Source organism: Erinaceus europaeus, chromosome 22 (genome assembly GCF_950295315.1).
Source record: "Erinaceus europaeus chromosome 22, mEriEur2.1, whole genome shotgun sequence".
NCBI lineage: Eukaryota > Metazoa > Chordata > Mammalia > Eulipotyphla > Erinaceidae > Erinaceus > Erinaceus europaeus.
This window is the reverse complement of record NC_080183.1, coordinates 17,541,154-17,564,569: the sequence shown is the minus strand read 5'-3', so window position 1 is coordinate 17,564,569 and position 23,416 is coordinate 17,541,154. Positions and strand designations below refer to the sequence as shown.

At 41.1% G+C, this 23,416-nt stretch overlaps 1 protein-coding gene across 3 annotated transcripts in view; it reads right to left on the bottom strand.

Moving 5' to 3' along the window:
• Positions 1–23,416, bottom strand: part of LOC103123725 (neurexin-3-beta) — a 455,087-nt gene that overhangs the window by 124,095 nt on the left and 307,576 nt on the right. For 2 of the 3 annotated variants that reach the window (XM_060181343.1, XM_060181345.1), the window contains exon 4: positions 6,237–6,544. In XM_060181343.1, coding sequence (XP_060037326.1) covers positions 6,237–6,544 — 308 coding nt within the window. Of the gene's footprint in view, positions 1–6,236; positions 6,545–12,938; positions 13,029–23,416 lie in introns of all 3 variants that reach the window. The other variant, XM_060181344.1, reaches the window with a different exon arrangement.

Here is a 23,416-nt window from a genome sequence, read left to right as displayed (position 1 = left end):
CCATAATTATGTGCTTGGGACATAAATGGATTCTATCCTCTGCCTCTTCCTTCTACCCATAGTCATTCATCCACTTAGTATAGTTTCCTTTTCTGCAAGCAAAACTCTTTACTGAGCTCCACATTATAAGCAACACTGTCTCAGGTTCTGAATGCCCTGAGATAAAACAGTGTACACGTAGTTTCTGCTCTCACGCTAGCAGTACCTCAGTGCATCTTCCACTAGTGTTCTTTCAGATGATCATGAAGAAAAAAGGCAATTATGAAGTCTACTGTATCATAGGGCATCGTGGGCCCAAGGCCCTGGGTTCCATACCTTACACTTCCTAAGATGGAGGAACACCCTGGTCCCTCACAGAAGAAAAGAGAAAAGAAAAACTCCATGACAGAGAAAATACTGACATTGAAATAGAGATAGGCCCTGACTCAGAGACTGTGCAATCCTTCCTCGGTGACCTCTTCCTTTATTGAGGTCCTGTGTTTCAAGAAGGAGCAATGTGGAAGAAAATAGTCTCAGAGAGGGAGTCGGGAGTCGGGTGGTAGCGCAGAGGGTTAAGCGCAGGAGGCGCCAAACGCAAGGACCTGCGAAAGGATCCCCGAAAGGATCCCTGTTTGAATCCCCGGCTCCCCACCTGCGGGGGAGTCGCTGCACAGGCGGTGAAGCAGGTCTGCAGGTGTCTGTCTTTCTCTCCCCCTTCTCTGTCTTCCCCTCCTCTCTCCATTTCTCTCTGTCCTATCCAACAACAACAATAAAAATCAACAAGGGGAAAATAAATATTAAAAAAACAACAACAACAAAAGGAAAATAGTCTGAGAGACAGCACGGAATGCCACATACTATATGGGAAGTTGTCTGGCCCAGAATTTCACTAGGTGTCACCCAGAGCTTTAGGGATTAGTAGAGACCAGCATGGGGAGTAGCAAAAAGCTGACTCCAGCTGCTGCCAGCTGTGCAGATGATTCAAAATAAGGCTCAGAGCTTTCTGAGCGATTCTGGTGGCAATCCCGCCTTACAGTGCTTACGACCCAAGGAGAAGGACATCTTTACAACTTCAAGCAATGTGCAACCTTCTAGCCTACATGTGCGGAGGACTTTCTCAGAGAGGGGCCTTTTGGTGACTAAATGTAGCTTTGGGGATTGCTGACTCCATCTACTAAAACTGTAGGCTTGGGGAAAAATAGAAAGATACTGCATTCTCTCTCCTGCCTTATTTGCACGGCAGTGTGTAAGTTTTAAGAGGGTGACAGACCCATCAAGTTCCTTTTCTTTCTTTAATTTTTTTTTTTTTAACCAGAGCACAGCTGATCTTTGGCCTTTGGAGGGGCAGGGGATGAAACCTGAGACTCTGGAGCCTCAGGCATGAGAGTGTCTTTGCGTGAGGATTATGCTGTCTACCCCCAACCCAGCAAGCTCCCTTTCTTTTCCTCATTAGAAATCTGCAGTTTCAGAGAGAAATGTCACAGGAGAATCTTAGTCTAATGAGTAAATTAGAGCCCAATTTCCTTTCCCCCAAAACTATTCTCTGAGAAGGAGAAAATAAAGTACTTGTGTGAGGGTAAGGAAGAGACAGAAGATATTTCTTGGCTGGCAGTTAAAGTCTAATTAGACTGACAAATTTTCGGTGCCTTCCCCAGTTATGAGGCTTGGCAAGCAAGTAGCAAGCCCTGGAGACGCACATTATGTAAGGCTGTTAATCAATATTAGTTGAGCCTTGATCCTAAAAATAAACTTCCTCTGGAGGCTCTGTTGTCAAGTGGTAAGTGAGGGATTGCAAACTGTGGATCAAGCTGTTGGAAGCAAGGGAAAGGTGGAGGGCCAGAGAGAGCCATTCTTAGGAAAAGAACTATTGTTCTCAACGCAACAACGGCACCGCCCATGTCCCACTAGAACACGATTTTTGGAATAAGGTGGCCTTACCGTGTACCTCCGTCCAAGGCAACAAAGAGTGCTGGAAATGTGTGACGCTCTATTTGAACCTCAAAATGTCATTGATGATGTCATGTTTTTTTTAAATGGTTATTTATTTATTCTCTTTTGTTGCCCTTGTTGTTGTATTGTTGTTCTTACTATTGATGTCATCGTTGTTGGGTAGGACAGAGAAATGGAGAGAGGAGGGGAAGACAGAGAGGGGGAGAGAAAGACAGACACCTGCAGACCTGCTTCACCACCTGTGAAGCGACTCCCCTGCAGGTGGGGAGCCGGGGGGCTCGAACTGGGATCCTTATGCTGGTCCTTGCGCTTCACGCCACATGCGCTTAACCCACTGTGCTACTGCCCGACTCCCGATAATGCCATGTTTTACATGTGTGTTATGAGATTTTGAAACGCATGAAGTTGATATTTGACCATTTTTATCTACAAATAGATTAATTTTCCATGTCTCACATGTAACACAGGACCCCAAGAAAGGAAGAGGTCGCCGAGAAAGGATTGTACAGGCTCTGAGTCAGGTCCTATCTCTATTTAAATGCCAATATTTTCTTTGTCATGGATTTTTCTAATTTTTTTCTTTTCTTTTCTTTTTTTTTTTTTATGTGAAAGACCATGGTGTTACTCCATCTTAGGAAGTATAAGGTATGGAACCCAGGGCCTTGGGCACACAATGTCCTATGATACTTTCTGTCACCATCCAACAGGAAACTTCCGCTCCTGGAAAGTCTCCCATAGAAGTCTCTTCTACCTGATGATTTCAGGGCACGGGTTCAATCTGGAAGCCTCAGAGGAAATAACTGGTCCTTGTGGCTTTACATGAATACAGAAAATTGCATTTTTCCTGTGTGATTCCACTGTACAGGAAAGCTACCTTTTCAAATTTATTTATTCATTTCCCCTTTTGTTGCCCTTGCTGTTTCTTATTGTTGTTTAGTTATTATTGATGTCATTGTTAGATAGGACAGAGAGAAATAGAGGTGGGGGGGAAGACAGAGAGGGGGAGAGAAAGACAGACACCTGCAGACCTGCTTCACCGCCTGGGAAGCGACTCCCCTGCAGGTGGGGAGCCGGGAGCTTGAACCGGGATCCTTACACCGGTCCTTGTGCTTTGTGCCACGTGCGCTTAACCTACTGCGCTACCACCCGACTCCTGCAAACTAACTTTTATGAAGACTTGTGAGTCCCAAGAGAGTCTCAGGGATTGAAGTGTTTCCTAACATCCACTGCTCAATGAAACTTTATGGGACAGGTTACGACCTACATTCGTCAAGTCTCTAGAAATAAACCCATTTTGCAGATAATTAAGTTGAGGCTGAGAGAGGCTAAACTACCTGTGTAGAGATAGACAGTGAAATCAATAATTGGAAAAACTGGGAGTCCAGCCCAGACATTCTGACTCAAAAGAATACATTTTTCCCTTCAACACATTGGAGCTCTCCTAGATCAACATCTTAATCACATATTTTTACTTTGTTGTCTAATAATTAAAATAGCAAGGCTACCATGTGTTTCTTATTGGCCCTGTGGAGATCTTTTCACTGAGGTACTGTTTGTTACAAAGTCTGAAAAATTTCGTCTTCTCTCCTCTTCTCTCCTCATTTCTGCAAGTCTGTGAGTCTGAGAGAAGAGTGAAATCTCACAGAGCTGAACCGGCTTTCATTCCGCTTGTTTATAAGGGCAGTTCCAAGCCAGCCTGAGCACCATGCCTTCCCAGTTATTTTCATGTGCCCAGCAACACCGGCCAATGTCAAGGTGACTTTTCCAAAACCCAGCACAGAAAAGTGGGTCATGATTGTTATTCTTTTAATACTTAGAAATGAATCCTAGTGGCGGCTTGCACAGAACACTCTGAACTCTTTCTTTACTGGTAACGACTCCATCTGGAGTCCTGAGTTAAACCAAATACCCATTATTCTTGGAATTACGTACCTTTGGGCTCGTTCTTCTCTCACAGGAAAACTTTGGTTATGGGAACTGAGTGATGAGTGAAAGACACTATGTCTCAACTTTTGCCTCCACATTGAATGAGAACACAGGAAGCTGAGTGTAGACTGTGCTAACCTTTCCCATCTTAGCAGCTGACCTCATCAGTGACATAGCAGTCACCTAGACGCATTGTCTAGGAGTTTGTGAACAGCTGCTGGGTCACTCCTGAAAGAAAGAGCCTTGGGGAACCCAGTCCAGTACTCTCCGCTGTATCCACTGGAACCTAGAGGGTTTCAGACTTTGGTTCTTAGGATGTGTATCTTGTTTCTTTCTCAGATTCGCTCTGTGCACGCACTGTTCTAGCTGGGCTTGGCTCTATCCCTCAGCAATTATCTGAGTTCTAAGACTGTGATATTTGAGCCAGGAAAGCAGCTTAGTGGTTGACATATATGACAATATATGACATATATGACAATCTGGGCTCAATCCCTGGCACAAAGGACAATAAAAAAAAGGAAAGAAAAGAAATCTGACACTTGATATTAGTTACTGATAGGAAGCAGTGCTTTATGAATGGTAGTTTGTAGGAAGTGGGAGGAAGTGGTTTTGAGGGATGGCTTGATGGTCCTTGGACTTTGCTTGTCTTTCTTGATGCTTTCACTAACCGAGTGTGTGTCTGCTAAACTGAGGATGGAAATTGGAGAACAGGGACCAGGTGGTGGCATGTTTGGTTGATCACATGTGTTATGGTTCAAAAGGACCCGGGTTTGAGCCCCTGGTCCCCACCTGCAGGGGGAAAGCGTCACAAGCAGTGAAGCAGAGTAGCAGACGTCTCTGTTCCTCTCTCCATCTCTGTCTCTCTCTCCTCTCAATTTCTCTTTGCCCTACCAGATAAAATGAATATATGCATATATTAAAGTGGAGAACAGACAAAAGCACTACTTTGGGAGGAAGTCTCTGAAAATCACACAAATTTCTAGAGGCTTTTTCCTCACAATAATGTCACCTCAAACTTTATACAAAATTAACAGGTCATTATGAAAGCACCGACTATCGGCACCAGAGAGACAGAGGGACGGCCTTGTGACTAAACGTTGTTTTTAATCCCAGAATCCTTTGTGTTAGTCCTGCAGAACCCCAAGACCCTAATTTGAGAGCTAGATGCTAGATGGCTTTTGGAGGGGCAGCTCTGCCATCTCCTCCAATTTTTAGTACCTGAATAAACACCTTGTTTTCTCTTACTAACACATGTTTCTAAAACATCAGCCCTAGTCAGGAAATCCTAAGATGGGCCTAGTCCTCTAATATATCCCACTCTCCACCATCAATGGCCACTTCCATCAGAAATGTCATCATAATCCCTCTTGTGGGTCTCCAGGAACTTGGAGAAAAAGTCCACACTTTAGTCTCCGCCTGAACTCACAGCCACACACTTGATTCCAAGGAATGAGACCATAAAGAAGGTTTAATTGATTGACTTCAGCTTAAAATGCCCACTGTGTCCGTGGGATGAGTAGAGTCAAAGACTCAGCTGAACTCCGGGATAATGTCTCCATAATAGAAAACAGAAGAAATCGATACTGATCTGCCAAAATTTCTACAAACTCTAACTATGTTAGGGGTAATTTCTCCACAAGCAATTGTAGTATCTTCATTTATTCCAGGGAATTTAAGGCAAATAGCTCTATTAACCTTCTATCCCCTACTAACTAGATTTATAAAATTCCAAGAGAACTGGCAAACTATTGAGTTTTCGTTTTATAGAAGTACTTTAACGTAAGTATGGAGGCTATGGGAGCTTGTGAAAGAGTTGAAGCTAAGAACCATTGGCATAGCTAAACCAAGACCTTCAGCTTTCCAATGTAGTCAGCATTTTATTAAATAGAATGAAAACGAACCGGAAAAAATAGCAAGTAAGTGACATCAAACACATACTTTGCGGTGATTCATTGACCATCTAGCTTCAATCACTCTCCACAGAATGCTGTCCCTCAAATGGACACTCATAGTTCAGTGGTCAGTGAGGAGCTAGGAAACAAAGGAACTAAGGCATAGACTTGCTTGTGACAACAGATTTTCCTTCTCATCCTCCCAGCTTTCCATCACAGTACAGACAAGAGAGTATTTCATACTGAAAGTGTTACCCATCGCTTCTTTTGAAGGACCGTTTTACCCTTTCAGTGATAAATGTGGCAGGCTTAACAATTCAGGGGCAATGGCTTGGCTTTTCTCGACTGAATTCTATTACTGTGAGCATCTGTGGCATCCGTATTACAAATGTGGTAATTCAGACTCTAGATACATAGAGAAAATCGACTCTGCTAGCCCTGCCCCAACGGCAGAAACAGAAGCGCCGCACAGGTGGGGGGACGGCCTACCTGGATGCTGGCTGTGGAGCGATTCTTGCGAGTTGTAGTGGTCGCCATGGTAGTGGTGGTCTCCATGACGGTGGTAGACATTTCCGGTGGCATGGAGGTTGTCCGTGTTGTCCCCAGGATTGATGGGACTTCTCCCACCAGCCGGACACTTCCATTGATTTTAATATTGGGGTTGTTCTCAGCTGCCATGTTCAGTACTTTCAAACCATCATAATAGAGCCCCGAGAGTTGGCCTTGGAAGAGGCGTCCTCTGTCCTTTCCACCAATGGCTATTTGCGCCTGGGTGTTGAAGATGGTTAACTGCCGTCCTAGTGGGTTGGGTGGAGGAAACAATATTATATTCCCAAACATTTTTCTCTCTTTGCCTTACCTGGTCTTGATGGACCAGGTAACAGAACAGGCTTCCTTGAGCAACTGAAGGGGAGAAAATTGAATAACAAGAATTTAATATAGATATTAGTGAGTAACAACTACTAGGTTCATCTCTTCCGCTGTCTAGCTAAAACTTCTAATGCCCTAAATAATCGACTTTCTTTATTGTGTGATAATAATAAAATTCAATGTTTAGCCTACAGAGTAACATAAAAAAAAATCCTCAGAAAGGTGACTCAGTATCAGATTTTAAAAGGAGGGTTTATGGGGCCAGGTGGTGTCACACCTGGTTAAGCACCACATGGCAGTGTATAAGGACCCAGGTTCAAGCCCCTGGTCCCCACCTGTGGGTAGGGGGGAAGCTTCACGAGTGGTGAAGCAGGGCTGCAGGTGTCTCTCTGTCTATCCCCCTCGATCTCTCCCTCCCCTCTCAATTTCTCTCTGTCTTGATCCAATAATATATAAATATTTTTTAAAGGAGGACTTCTTAACTTATCTGTAATTAGGACTCACTGTATGCTTATCAGACATAAACATCGCAGTGGTCACAAAATTCATTCTTTAGAAACCTTCCAGCTCTTTCTGCAGATGTTGCTTAATAAATTTCATGGCAGATCATTTCCTGTCTGTATTCCTTGAGTGTGTATTCATTCTATTAAGTTGAAAGTGGGGCTTACGGTTACACCAAAATCTCTCTATCATATTATACATTAAAGGCAGGTGGGCACTGATAATGTTCCTGGGGCTAGAGGTCCCAGAAAGAGCAAAGTTGCTTTAAATATCTGAGTCTTAAAAAGGGGAAATGGAATTAATAAAGGGAGCAGCTCAGAAAAGCCGTGAAAGTAACAGAGAGGTAGGACTGTGAGCTGGAGCACAGTAAGCCGCCCATCTGTAGGACTGTGAGCTGGGGCACAGTAAGCCGCCCACCTGTAGGACTGTGAGCTGGGGCACAGTAAGCCGCCCATCTGTAGGACTGTGAGCTGGGGCACAGTAAGCCGCCCATCTGTAGGACTGTGAGCTGGGGCACAGTAAGCCGCCCATCTGTAGGACTGTGAGCTGGGGCACAGTAAGCCGCCCATCTTGCTGAGAGCTGTCACTTGGGGGGCTACTTATGTGCTGTGGAGAGGAAAATGGAATCACGGCAGAATGAAATTCGCAGTAGCGTGAACTTATTTTCCTTCTGACGTCCTCCATCTATAAAATCTCTCTTAAATATAAGATTGGTCTTTCCCAGGGAACAACAACAACAACAAAAAATCAAAAATCAAGAAACCCAAGCAGCTCTTTGAAATCTAAGGTCTTCTATGCCGTTGTTTCTCTGACTTATTTTTTCCTTCTGTTTTTCCACACAGAGAAATGGAGGGAACTTCCTGGTAGACTTAAATGTATAGTTTTTGAATTCCTCTGAATTTTAGCCAGTGATCAACTACTACTACACTCATTTATCTTATCATGTAAAGTATGTTTGTGACAAATGACTAGAAGTAGCATTCTGTCATCCTTGCCTGCTAAATAAAAGGTATATACAGTGTATACTTGTAAGAGTCTGTGAGATTTTACACAATCTCTATTCTAAATAGAGAGATATATTTTGACGTCCCGCTATTATGAGGCCTTTAATACTACCACCAGCTCCCCTAGAGTGCCTAGATGAACAATTCACCGGTGTAAAGAAGGAAAGAAGTAGGAAAATGCACCTGCGTAAAGGGAGCTCTTTATACAAGTGTGATCTGTGCTCGCTGGGCAACTCTTAAACTGGCTAAGCAGTATTTATCGATGGAACCTCAATAAAGAAGGAAAGAGGGAGTCGGGCGGTGGCGCAGCGGGTTAAGCACAAGCGGTGCGAAGTGCAAGGACCGGCCTGAGGATCCCGGTTCGAGCCCCCGGCTCCCCACCTGCAGGGGAGTCGCTTCACAGGCGGTGAATTTCAGGTCTTTCTCTCTCCCTCTCTGTCTTCCCCATCTCTCTCCATTTCTCTCTGTCCTATGCAACGACAACAATGCCAACAATAATAACTACAACAATAAACAACAAGGGCAACAAAAGAGAATAAATAAATTAAATAAATTTTAAAAAAAGGAAAGAGAAGGAGAAGACACAGTGAAATATGGGCTTTGGGTGATATATTGCACCAAAGCAAAGATCTCTGGGCTAGTTGGGGCTGGAGAGACAGAGCCCGGGATTCTGATAGTGACAGAGTCAAAGACTCCACGTTACGGGTGAGAATATTTTGCAGACACCTGCCATGGGGAGATGAGAAAGAGTACCCATGTGTCAACAACTGTATTGTAAACCATTAACCCCCTGATAAAACCATTAGTAAATCCTTTAGAAACTCCAAATATTGCAGTGTGATTGGCCAGAAATTGCTGTTATCACGATAATCACCCGCAGTCTATGAAATCATTTGGAGCATGGCACTAGGATCTGTTGGCCTTAATGGTAACATAATTACCCACTACCCTAGTGTACCATCACATCCGATCCGATAGACTCCCATTATTTCCATTCTCTCTGCGTCTTGAGCACATGCTTCATTGCCTGACTTTTGGTCTGTTATTTCTCACACAAGACTTAGGTAGGTAATACTCAGACCTCTTTATGGATTATTATTAGTTTTTGACAACATCTTTTTTCTTGAACGTCTGATATTTCTCAAATAAATTCTGTGTTGCAAGGAAGAATAAATATGCTGTCAAGCTTGCATAGACATTTGGAATATCTTAACTTAGCATAAGAAAAGTATGCTGATGGGCACATCATCTAAGGACAAAAATTCAATCTTTTTTTGTTAAAGTAGTTCTATTGGGGGAATTAATGGTTTGTAATAAATATAGTTGCTGATATGTGTGTAAAATTCATCGATGTTTTGCAAAACATTCTCACCCAGCCCAGCTTCTCTATTATTTCAATATCTTTAAGAGCCAGCCCCGTTAGATAACATCTCCTCTATTTATGTAGCTTTTGGCCAGCCTTAATATGTGCTTACCTCTCTGCTTCTCTTTCTCTCTCATGTGTCGTGTTCTCACTGGTCAGTTAATGTTGATAATTCATAGAATTTAAAAAATACTTAAAATAACTTTACATCTAGGATACTAAAGTACTTCACATTTTAATGTTCATCTGATTTTCCTGGTATGATTATTATACCATTGTTCACAAATTAAAAAATTGGGTCAGGGAGAACTGGAATGCAGGGGGCTGGGTGGTGGGGTACCAGGTTAAGTGCACACAGTACAAAGTGCAAGGATCCCAGTTCGAGTCCATGGCTCCCCACCTGCAGGTTTTTTTTTTTTCGAAAGTGGTAAAGCAGGTCTGCAGGTGTCTATCTTTCTCCTCCCTTCTCTCTCAATTTCTTTCTGTCTTATCCAATAAAATGGAAAAGATGGCCATCAGGAGCAGTGGATTCGTAGTGTATCCACCAAGATCCAGTAATAACTGTGGAGGCAGGAAAAAAAGAAAGAGAAAAAAAGAAAAAAGAAAGAAAGGAAGGAAGGAATACATAAATAAATAAACAAATAATAAATAAATAAAATAAAATTTGAATGCAAAATTGAATTATACTAAGTATAAAATACTGTAAAATTTATGTCCTACTCAGGACAGTACTCTGCTTGATCCAGACTAATGCAAGCATCTTAAAGGCAAGACCATTTTTAGGGTCATAAGAATACATTGCTTGTAACCAGTACTGCTTTCCAAGAAAAATCTACTAGTAATTTCTGGGCAATAAGGCCAGAAATGTTTAGTTGAGACAGGGAGCTAGTTTACTGCTTATGCTGGTAAAAGAAGTATTTGGATGTTTGTTTCCTGGTCTAATCCTGGCTAGATCTCTCCTTCTGTTTTAAAACCCCACTTCCAACACCTGTAAATACCTTGGGTTAGGTGGTTCAAATGCTTTACAACTGGCAGTCACTAAAGGAATAATGGAACATTCTCTGTTTCCCATCAGCCATGATGAATGTATCTCAGCAAAGTAGGGTCAGTGAATACGTGAGAAAGAGTCATCACTTCTTTGTCTTTATGAAGGGCACCAGAGACTATCTGGAAAAATAGTTACGATTGGTCCATAATTTCTCAAAATCAGTGTCAGGTTTCCTTGTCACACAAGGTGATCCATTATGACTTTTAAGGTCATGTCTCCCAATCTGAAAACTGTCTGTCTGACAATAATACAAAACCTGATCAAAACGCCAGTGCAGACTTTTAAACAGGATGCCTTCTTGTTTATCTCTAGTATCCGTCTTCTTCAAAGTCGAATTATTACTGCATTTGGACACCAAATTCACAGACTGCCTCAATTAAGTCTCTGCACGTCTTCAGTCTGTGTTGCATAAAGATTAATTAATTAAACCTCAGAACACCCTTGGGGAACAGGTAGTATTACTTCTCCTCTCCTCAGATGGGAAATCTGAGATACAGAGGTTAAGTGGAGTGTCTAAGGTCAGAACGTCAGTCAGTAGCAGCCAGAAGCAGACAACGGACTCAGGAAGGCTGGTCTCTCAACGGCACCAGCGAGATATTCCAGATGTTTCCCAACACGTGAATGTACCTGCCTGCTCAGCCTTCATTCTCTGTCCTTCTCCTACCTGGCTTTACAAGGTCTTTGGTATGCATTCTCCATTCTTTCTGAAGGGAAGGTTAGCTAGACAGAGGAAGCGGTAAAACAGTAGAATAAATAGACGTTACTCACCCAAGATATTTAAAAAGGGCCTTCCAGAATAAGACTAGTTTCAAATTATTATTTTCAGTATTAAATGCATAAGTGCACACACACACGCACGCACGCACGCACGCACGCACGCACGCACACACATATGCTTAGGAATCTCAAATACCACCCCTCACCCCTACCCTTCTCCAAACCCTTCAACTTATAGACTTAAAAACATTCTACTGTGATGAATGCCAACTGAAAACAAAGCTACCATAAGAAACAGTGAAAGCCTATAGTAACTTTATAATGATTTATACAAATGAAAAACGCCTAGCATGCTATTAAACTGAGACTTCAAAGAGGCAATGGAGTAAAGTAAAATATTATTAACAAAAATTCGAAATAAACAAAAAGTTCTCTCAGGCACATGAGACTCAGACATGCATCCATTTTTTTTTTCTTCCTTTTTAAAAAAGTAAGGCGATCATTGTCTTTAATGTTAAAGGGACTTTATGAGCTGGTGATTACTTAAACACAATTATTTTCTTTTTAGATTTATTCTTATTTTATTTTTAATTAGACCACATACGTTAAAAGCAGGGCAAACAGTTAATACCCAGTGAGGATTTTCCGTGTTTTACTGGCCGAATGTTTTCAAATTAGAACCGTGGAAATTTTTTCCTTTTAATAACACACTAACAGATACATCCAGTTGCTTTTTATATGTCATTCAATCAGACCTCCATAAAATTTTAGGGTTCTATTAAGGTCTTGAGCCAAGAATAAGTTAGATTGGCTTAGGAAAGAACAAGGTACTTAGCTTCTTCAGGAGAGAATTTTCCTCACTGAAAGATGATAGTTTCCATCCTGGCGGACAGAACACACAGAAAATTCTGACATCAGGTAGAACTGCTGCCCCTTTAATTGACAAAGTGGTTATTTTCGTCAGCAGATCCAAAGCTGCTGTTTCATGAGCCTTTTCCTTTTCAAACGCATTGTCTGAACCACTTCTGTTGTCAAATGCACACAACCTGAGTGTTGACAAAGAAAGAAAGAAAAAATATGTCTCTTTTCTGGGTTTTAGTCAGCACGTAGGACAAAATTCTCCACTATAGGATACATTTGTCTCTGTAACTTTGGCCTGAAGGCAAAAATTCTGCCTTTTCATTCTTTTGTTTAAAAGCAAATGTTTAAAATATTGCTCCCCTTCCAACATTTGTTTTAAGCAGTTTAAGTTACAAGAGTTGATCTTTTCTTTTTTTTTTCTGGTTACCCAGAACAGCCTCAAGATGTAAGTTTTTAAAAAAATATTTTTGACATTTCTTTAGAAAGCTTTGATGTGAGAGTTAATTTAAAAACCAATTAGCAAATAATGTCATGCAGTGGTTAAATTGCCATAATACATTTTTTAAGAAGTTCCTGTAAATTCTTGTTTGTGGTCATCACATGGATAGCAAGCTAGATGTTAGTCCCTTTAACTGTTACTTCATGGCAATGCGTTATAGCATGATTTATCAACATATGGCAGGTGGAAGCTGACACAAATTAGAATGAAAATTAAAACAGTCATTTATGCAGCAGGCGATTATCATTTAAGGAACATTTATTTGCAGGCTTTAAAAATGAGGGTTTAGAATCAAATGATTTTAAAATGAAATTTTAATGACGGTTACCTTTTTCCTGCAGCCACTCCTCTACGGGCCGGTTATATTTGAAGGGGATTTTCTGTTTTACCATTTGGAAGCGTTCATTATCAGTGTTGCCTTTAAAGTTTAAAAAACAGCTTAAAGAACAATCTGAAAAGTCAGTACGTCATCAAGAAAAACATCCTAGGATTTCTTCTTCTTTATTTATTTATTTTTTTGGTGTGTTTTATGAAGAGTTTAGAGATAGTATCAATTAATCGTTAGTAGAGGTGGAGGTCAAGGTCACTCTGGCCTTTGTGGACAGGGTTGAGTTGAGGCTAACCATGGCTACGCAGTTCTCCACATTGCTTTGGGAGGGTGGCAGGGAGTGCAGATTAGTAAGAGCGCTGGTCAATGACAGAGATAGGGTTGCCTTCTCTATTTATCTTAACCCAACTACACTTTAATTGGAGCAACTGAACTGAGAGGATGTTGTTGACCTGTGAGTCAAGTACCTGCTAGATCAGACTCATAGGTGGCTAGGGAGCTCTGAATGTCTCGTAGTATACAGCCCACAGTTCTCTATAGCCTGTGAGGATAGGGATTGATGGATTTGTTTCGTCTGCCTGGTATTCACAACTCATCTCCCTTCTGGCAGAAAGAAGGCAGAGAAGATACAGTGAGTCCAGAGTGACTTGATAATGTGATATGGAAAATGGGTCGTTTGAATGTGTTCTGTTGCTGTGGGTTTTCATTTACATTGCTGTTCACTGCAATAGTAAATACACGGTCTACTCATGGCAGAGTGGATTAGTGAAGACAAGAGCAAAATAAGACTAAATAATCAAAGTATCCTTAATGGAAGTTGAAAGGATTCAAAGTTAAAAACTTTTCATAGCTCTAATGTTCATAATACCCTACAATCAATTAATTATGAAATTGTACTAATTCAGTACTCCGAACCTCATCTGTTCTGTTTCAAATAAAAGATTGCACAGAAAAATTACAATAGGTTAGAAAAAAAAGACTTATGAGGAAGCGATAGGTTGAGAGAACTGCATAGCCAAGAGTCAACCTAACACCCTTTGGAAAGGAAAAGAGAGTGAGTCATTCTTCTGTACCTCAGCTTTAGAGACATTTAGAAAAAGTTTAAGTTTTCCACACCAGACTGACAGTCTCCGGCACTAAGGATAGTGATTTCTCAAACTGTTAAAAAGTTATGAAAGATGGAAGGTCACTTGGCCAACCAAAATGGTTTAAATTGCCACATTAACATAGTTCTTAGTCTCTTTTCATGTTCTTGTTGGTTTTTATTTTGATTTAGCTGAAACATTAGTGAGAACTGTTTTAGAAACATGCGTGAGTATGAGCTCATTTGCCCTCAAGCTCCATGTGCTCAACTAATTGAAGAGCAGGTTTCTCAATGTGAGAATTCTTACACCGAAAGCAGAGCCCATCTTATCAAATTCATATGCATTCACATTAAATCCTTAATAACTTTCATGTATACACTTCATATAATAGTCAGTGTGGACATTTAAACAAAGAGCGAAACCATTCTTCAACTGAAAGTGATGCTAGGCCGAAGAAAGGCCTTATGAATAGGAATACCACAGTGCCATTAAAAAGAGGCGTAGGCGTATTACAAATCACATCAAGAAATGGAATGACAGAGGTTCTCAACCACACAGACATCTTCAAGTTGTACAAAGAGATCTTTAAAGAGTTCTTACGCCATATCTATGAATTTGCCAGTCACCTGCACAGAACTAAACTGCAGAAAGAAAAAAAAACACTAGTCACATTTGATCCTACTTAAAATAAAAAGGCGTGTCTATCCATTTTTTTTTTTTTAGAAATTGATATTTTTATACAATTGAGCTCCTATGATGGTTTTCATTTGTACTATAAGTTCCGATGTCAATTATCACAGCTACTGGAGACATATGTAATATGCACTGTTGAATTAAACTTTGTGAAGAGCAGAATATGCCAAGGTGAACTTATTAAGATCCAACTGGTTCACACATACCGCCCCAATTTTACTGCACAAATACTCTGCACTTACATTTAAGATAAAAGGAAAAGAGAGCAAAGGAAGAAATGACAAAGCAAGCAAGCAGGCCTAAAACCACTCCCCATACAGAGGTTATTTTCTCTAGACAGTTATTGGCTTCAGTGGAATACAAGTCATTTTAACTCAAGAGTTGAAAGATGAAGACAACTGAAAGGTACAGGAAATGTTTACTATACCATTTTTGCACTCTATATATGCGCACACACATGATTGTTAACATCATTAAACTCTTTCATAATCATCTAAAGGAAGGACGTATGTCCTTCAGAGGTGTGCTCCATGGTCTCAGAACTTTTTTTTTCATTTTTCTTTTTCTTTTTGCCACAGGGCTTATCGTGGGGGCCTGGCTCCTATAAGGCTTCAGCATTCTCAGAAGTCTTTTAATTTTTTTGTATTGGTGCAGGCTAACGGTTTACAGAATAAACTCAACACAGAGACACAACACCTCATCCGTCTTTGATGGCTACCTGGGCTACCCCTGTACCCTCAACTTCCACTGCACACTGGGCCTTAATGCCCCTTCACCCCCAACTCCTTTCCTTGTGCAATGAATTACTTCCAGTCCAAAGTCCACTTTATAGTTTTCTTTACTGTCCTTTATTTTTAAGTCCCACCTATGGCTGAGATCATTCGTATTTGGTATTTATCTTTCTCTCCCAGAAGCCTTTTAAAATTCACTCTCTTCATTTTTGATATAAATGAGTGCTAGGGAGAGATAAACAGAGCTATCTGTGGCTAATGGCTAAGCTTTCCTTCACTGGTGATGACTGGAGGGTTCCACTTGGGCGCTTGTGCTTGATGACTTGTGTGCTCTCTCAGGCCACCCATCTCCAGCCTCACAACTTCACCAGACCTCATCATTGAGAAGATGGCCATACTCCGATTGATCCCACAAAGGTTATTTTGCAAAGATCAGTTGACCATGGACAGCAAAACTTGCAGATCCCCAAATCTCCCAAGTTTTCGCTTTTAAAAATGTCCCAATGATCTCCTAAACAAAGTGGGTTTCTAAAACCACTGAAAGTAAAGGAGCGGTTTCAACACTGACAAATGTGATGTCTTGGCTAAACCACAGGTAATGATATACCACTGCTAACCTGAGGAAGAATGGCTTAAAGGTTCTGGTGATTTGCACTGGGCTGGCAAAAAAACGTCCTTTCTTGCAAGTAGACTATTAATAGCCTCTGAAATGTTCTAAAGCACATGAACATGCTATAATAGGAATATCATAACAACATTCATCTGTGAAAAATTAATGCCAGAGGTAGTTTTTGCATTTGGTTTTCAGTCCTGGACTAAAGGAAAGAAAAGCTTTCTTCATTGTTTTGTTGACACTAAAAAATGAGACTCTGTACTAAAGCCAGAAGCAAAAGAAAGTCAATGTGGGTAGAGTCAAGTCAGGGGCATTTCAGAAGTCCTTAAAATGTCTCTCTCCCTTAAGAACACTTGGTGAGTTTCAAAGCAAACAGAAGACATTAAAGAAGGAGTCGGGCGGTGGCGCAGCGGGTTAAGCACATGGGCATGGCGCAAAGCGTAAGGGCCGGCCTAAAGAACCCGGTTCGAGCCCCAGCTCCCCACCTGCAGGGCGGTCGCTTCACAAGCAGTGAAGCAGGTCTGCAGTGTCTGTCTTTCTCTCCCCTTTTCTGTCTTCCCCTCCTCTCTCCATTTCTCTCTGTCCTATCCAACAATGACAACAACAATAGAAAACAACAAGGACAACAAAAGGGAAAATAAACTAGAAAGAAGTTAAAAAAAAAAAAGACATTAAAGAGAAAAAAAGAAGGAGGAGGAGGAAAGAAAAGAAAGGACAGAATAAAGAGAGAAAGAAAGAGAAAGAGAGAAAGAGAGAGAGAAAGAAAGAAAGAAAGGAAGGAAGGAAGAAAGAAAGGAAGAAAGAAAGAAAGAGAATGAGAAAGAGAAGCCTGTGTGACTAAACAGGCTTAAGTCTGGTCTCACTCCTGGTGTGGACCCCGATGAACATACTGAGAAAGGGAGGTGGTATGTTGCCCAAGGCACATCTAAGGTCTTTGGTCACTTTGAAGGGATGGATGGACCTCAGCAAAGAACTCACAGCTTGCCTTTATAAAATGCCTTTTTGACCAGGGAACTCAAAGTGTAATTATAACAATCATCACATTAATCTTCATAACATTTCTTTGGAACTGAAGAAAATTGAACTATTTCTGTGTGGTCAGCCTTGATTCTCTTAGTGCCAGAGTAAAGAAATGAATCTCTTGGAGCATAAAACGGATGGGTTGGGGAAGTTAATTAATAGGCCTAGAACACAAGGGCATTATTAAATAAGGAAGTTTTACCAGACTCTTTTAAGTGGCTCCATGTTAAGGGAGAACCGTCTTTCTGAGGTGATAGATGGCTACTCATGGAAGAGTTTGAGCCTCCCAGCCATATCCCGACTTGGCTGATGAAACTTAGCGCCTCATGTAGTCTGAATATATCACAAATGAAAAGTCTACAAAGAAATGAACAGCATTTTCTTCCTAAGTTGAAGTCATAGTAGCAACCCACCGTCTTCAGACTATAGACGTTGATTTGTTTATGCAAAAGTAGCCAGCACCTGCCAACAGAGTTGACCTTGAAGCTGGACAGACTTTGCATAAAATCTAATGGCACACATTCACCTTTTATAGGTATTTCCACAATTTACTTTGTCTGGTTGTGTTTAAGTGTCTTTTTCTGTTCAAAACTAAGCAAAAAAGGGAAACTAGTAACAGCTGCAAAGACTCAGGAAAAACAAAAAGATGAATACAATAATGCAGGAAAGGATTTATCTCCTGGGGAGTCAGAAGGGGTTGAGAATGGAAAGAATTTTGTCACTGATTCTAATTACCAGGATCCTTTTAGAATGCATGTATAAGAATCCAAAGTGGAAGGTTTTTCCCCTCCTAATAAACTATATAAGGGAATGGATATGTGTTTGTACTGGGGAATTCAGGGGGGACACTTTATATTCCCACTGAGGTGTGCCATCTGGCTAAGTCTTTTCACCTCTGTATCGTTCATTGCTCATGATAGACCAGGGCGTAGGAATGAGAACCACTCTAGAGAGGGAACCCTAGTAATTTATTCTCCATTACTCAGTGACCATGCACCTATCACTTAACCTTCCTAAAGTTGGATAAAAGAAGTCTGTGTACAAAAATGCCAACATTCACTTCTCCTAAACCACATCTAAATCAAAGTCTCATTTCTGTCATGCATCAATATATGTGGCTCCATGTAACCCAACTCATCAACGAGAACAAACATAACCAGCTGCTCTACTTGCCCAGCACCTTGAGGTTATGTTCACTTCTCATCTGGAAGTTCACTCTCCTGGAGTTCCTCAGGTTTGCCATCGAGAAAGCTGTTTATCTTAGAAATATTATTAAAGTAAAAACCAGGTGGTCTCAATATTGCATTTCTTGCTATAGTCTAAAATAATATTTTCTAGTAATTTCTTTTTTATTTATTTAAGAAAGGAGACATTTACAAAACCATAGGATAGGAGGGGTACAACTCCACACAGTTCCCACCACCCGATCTCCATATCCCATCCCCTTTTCTAGTAATTTCTAGAAACTTCCTTCCGTATAATAGGTTTAGTTAGCACTAGTTTAAGAGCCACTTCCATAATGACATGTTATCAATCAACAAAAATTAAGTACAAAGCTAGCTTTTCATTCTCAAATGTCACTTTTTTCCTTTCTATAATTAATCATTTAAATCATTCATTTTACTGTCTGATTTTTTTTTCTAAATCATTTGTGGCAAGTATGTTAAGAACATCTGTGTCTTGATGGAAGAAAGATGAAAGAGAGAAAGAGAGAGGGTCACATCACTACTTGGTCGCTCACGGAGTTCCCTACGTGTTCATGGAGTTCCCGTGCAGTCTCAGGAATTGGACAAGGGGAGAGATGTGTTACAGCTTCAAATTCACCTTCCAGACATCTAGTCAATTATTTTTAAAGTCGGGATGCTGTGATATTAAAGCTATATTGAACTACGAATCCTATTAATGTGCCGTTCATTCCAACATTTATATGTGATGTCCCTGTATACAAACAGGAGACTTGGGAGCATAGCTGGGAGGATGATTGGAGAGTGTTTTCACTCTCTAGAACAGACACGTGGGGGCAGGTGACAGCACCTGGTGGAGCGCACACAGGGCAGTGAGCCAGGACCTGAATTTAGCCCCGGCCCCCACCTGCAGGGGGAAAGCTGTGAGAGTAGTGAAGCAGGGCTGCGGGTGTCTCTCTACCCTCACCCTCTCTGTCACCCCTTTCCTCTGGATTTCAGGTTGCTTCTATCCAGAAGTATCCAGAAATAAAATATATTAAAATGAAAAGAATAGACAGGAAACTCCAATATCAATAGTTCTGACATCACAAAAGTGTGACAGTGTAGTATTCCTTCTGTTTAACTCTTATTAAATTTCTTTTTTTCTTTTTTTAACCAGAGCACTATTCAGCTCTGGTTTATAGTGGTGCGGGGGATTGAACCCGGGACTTTGGAGCCTCAGGCATGAGAGTCTGTTTGCATAACCATTATGCTATCTCCCTCTGCCCATTGAATTTCTTTTAATTTATTTAATACTTTTTATTATCTTTATTTATTGATTGGATAGAGACAGTCAGAAACCGAGAGGAAGGAGGGACAGAGAGGGAGAGAGGCAGAGAGACACCTGCAGCCCCGCTTCACCACTCGTGAAGCCTTCCCCCTGCAAGTGGGGACTGGGGACTTGAACCTGAGTCCTTGCGCACTGTAACGTGTGCGCTCAACCAGATGCGCCACCACCACACCCCCAGCTCTTACTGAATTTCTGCTATTTGTAAATGGCAGATCTTTTAGTCCACCTTTGAACTTCATGCTTATAAATGAATGTTATTCAGAGTAACAATTATAGTACCTATATACTATAATGGTTACTATACTGTATAGTATCTATATACTACCCACTCTTGATCTGGTTAACATGTTAGTTCAGCAACAACCCTATAACCAGCACAGACACATATTAGGCTTGTCTCCCACTAAAGCCTCAAGCCGTCTCCAATTACATCACTCTCATTGAGCCATTTTGCATTCAAGCAGTACACTTAATGAACTTCAAAGCAGGACTTTAATTAAATCCCACTGAATTTATTCTTTTTTGATTTGTGTTTCATAATAGCATCCTAACATGATAAGAAAATGTTTAACTCTAGGGCTTTTGTTTGTTGTAGAGATAGCTTTCTTTTTTTTTTTTTGGTCACAAGTACATTTGATAAGCATATCCTTTGTACATCCATTCCAGATCCTGAAAAATTTGCATAACAGGAGGATTATGTGATGCCTTTAAAACATCTATACATTCACTGACACTCCTTTCTGTAAGAGGTGGAACTTAGCTACTCAGCCTTGAATCTGAGGTGAATTTCAATGCTGGGAGATTGTAGCATGTCAGTGTAGACTCCAGAGATTTCACTGACAAGGGTAAAATGACTTCCTCCCCTCCTCTCTGTCATCACTCACTCTTGGAAAGTTAATGTTAGATGCTAAGAAAATGTCCAGGAGATCTCTGAAGATGTCAGGGAATTGGGCCCATGAAAGCCTGCAGGCCTCTGCCTTTTGAGAGCCCTGTTACCTAGTCAGTATGTGGACTTTTAACACATTAGACGCCTTGAACCTAACAACATGCTGGTAAGTTCTTATCTCTATAGAAGGGCAGGTATAGGCTGAATGTTGGAGTGGGAAAAGCATCCCAAGGAATGAATGGCACACACACTGGCAGGAGAAGAGACAGCTGTCTTAGCTCGGCAGGCTAAGACATCTTTGGGGGAGAAGTGAATTCATGTCCGTGATACAATGACCACCTTATAAAAACATATCCTTGATAAAATTCAATTAAAAAATAAATCAGTCCTGACCTACAGAAGCTGTGACACAATCAATGACTTGTTTTATGTCACTAAGTTTGGGGGCAACTTAGTATACAGCAATAGATACACAACCACAGAGAACGGCTTCTGAGTGTCCAGCCAGAGGCAGCTCTCCATAGCACACTGTCAAAGCTCTGTCCTTCTGTCCTCTGTTCAATACGCGAGGGCAATACTGGCTATTTATCGCGCTCCTTCATCTTTTAGTTTGCTGCTACTATTCAAAGTGAACTGAGACTAGTTTGGTAGCATTTATTTTGATGAGCATATTTTTTTTCTTGTTAAATACCATCACGTGTGTAATAACTTAGCTGTCAAATTAAACACTTGACGACTTGTAGGTATCAATTCCAAGTTTTATAAAAGCATCCATGCGTGGAGCACAAGGACCGGCATAAGGACCCCGGTTCGAGCCCCCGGCTCCCCATCTGCAGGGGAGTCGCTTCACAGTGGTGAAGCAGGTCTGCAGGTGTCTGTCTTTCTCTCCCCCTCTCTGTCTTCCCCTCCTCTCTCCATTTCTCTCTGTCCTGTCCAACAACAGTGACATCAATAACAAGTACTACTACAACAACAATAAAAAACAAGGGCAACAAAAGGGAATAAACAAATATTTTTAAAAATTAATAAGCACCCTTCATATTCAATGTAAAATTCAGCAAATCTTTCAAAAACTAATTTCAATTTATTTTTTTTTTTACATATTTATTGGGGAGGAATTAATGGTTTGCAGTAAATACGGTTTGTTGATACGTGGGTAAAATTTCTCAAATTTCTGCAGAACTCTTACCCTCTGCCTGTCTTCCGCCATTACGCACAAAGAACTGAAAGCTCTCCCTCACCGGAGTCCTTTATTTGGTGCAATACACCAAATCCAGTCTAAGTCCAACTCTGCGTTTCTCCTTTCTGATCGTATTTCTTCAACTTCTGTCCATGAGTGAGTTCATCCCATACTCCTCTTCTTCCTAGCTTATCTTACTTAAGAGTTCCTTCGAGTTCCATCCCAGATGAGGTGAAGAAGGTGACTTCTTCATCAGAATAGCTGAGCATTCTGACTGACGCCCGTGTGTATTTTCCTATAAGCATACTCAGGAAGTGGAAGTAGAGCATGACCTCAAGCCTCCTGGAACGCAGTGATTTTTCTAAGACCTAGAGTTGAGTTTCTCTAAAGAAGTCTATTCCCATCTCCTCACCTAGGAGGACAACAAGCCTGCTGCATTTATTTTGCCTTTAAATTTGAAGAAACGTCTCTCGGTGCAAGATGAACATATATGGGGGGGGGGGGAGTTTTGGGTGTCTACAAACAGGGTGGGTGGGGATCCAAATAAATGTTGAGGACGATTTTAAGAAAAATAGATATTTTGCAAGTCATAATTATCAATCAGTTTCAGGGAGGAGAATTCAGAACGGCACATAGTTTACATTTTGTGGGAAGAAGTCTGTGATTTTAAGATTTCAAAGACCGGAGTGGCCATCTAAGAAATATAATTTAATTATTTCAAGTTTCCATATAGAATTCATTCCAAGTAAAACTTCTGGTTTATAGGCAGTTATCGTAGACTGTAGACTTTTCTGAAGATTAATTAATTAATTAACTTACTTATTTATAGATATAGGGATGTCACAGAACCACTCAACTCTGGGATATGTAGTGGTGGACATGGAGCCTGAGACTTCATGTATGCAAGTCCTTCCTCTTCCATTAAGTCACGACTCCAGTCCAGAGAGAGTGGATTTTGGAGAATGTCCTTCTCTATAAAAGTATTAAAGAGTTGTCCATATACCTATATTTTAGTTTATGTGAAATTTGTATGGTTTCTGTTTAAATATATATATTTAAATTTACTGGATGGAGGCAGAAATCAGGAGGGAAAGGGGAGATAGAGAGGGATAAAGAAGAGTGCAGCTTGAAGCACTACTGAACCACTCATGAAGCTCTTGAACCCAGGACCTTGTGCAAAGTAATATGTGTGTATGCTCAACCACCGAGCCCTCTTAAAGAATTTTTTTTTCTTTTTCAAAAAATGGACCAGGTAGTAGCCACACATCATTTAGTATAAGACTCAGAGGTCAGTTATACACTATTGTGATGTGATCCTAGAATCAAAACTCTCTCGGGGAACAAACAACTCTGGGAATGCAGCAGCACTGGCAGCACACCTTGAATTCATACAATGCCTCATTAACGCCATGTGGCAAATTAATTCAAACCGATTTGTTTGTGAGAGCTGTAGCATGGATTCAAAGCCGGCAACAAAGAATGATGGTAAATGACAGTGTGCTGTGCTCAGAGGAAGTATCCGTAGAGAACTATAGACTGGCAGAGGGAAAAAAGGAGAGGGTGGTGGTACACCTGGCTGAGCGCACATGTTACAGTGCACAAGGACCCGGGTTCGAGCCCCCAGTCCCCACCTGCAGGGGGAAAGCTTTGTGAGTGGTGAAGCAGTGCTGCAGGTGTCTCTCTGTCTCTCTCCCTCTCTCCCCCTACCCTCTCAGTTTCTTTTTGCCTCCAGGGTTATCACTGGGGCTCGGTGCCT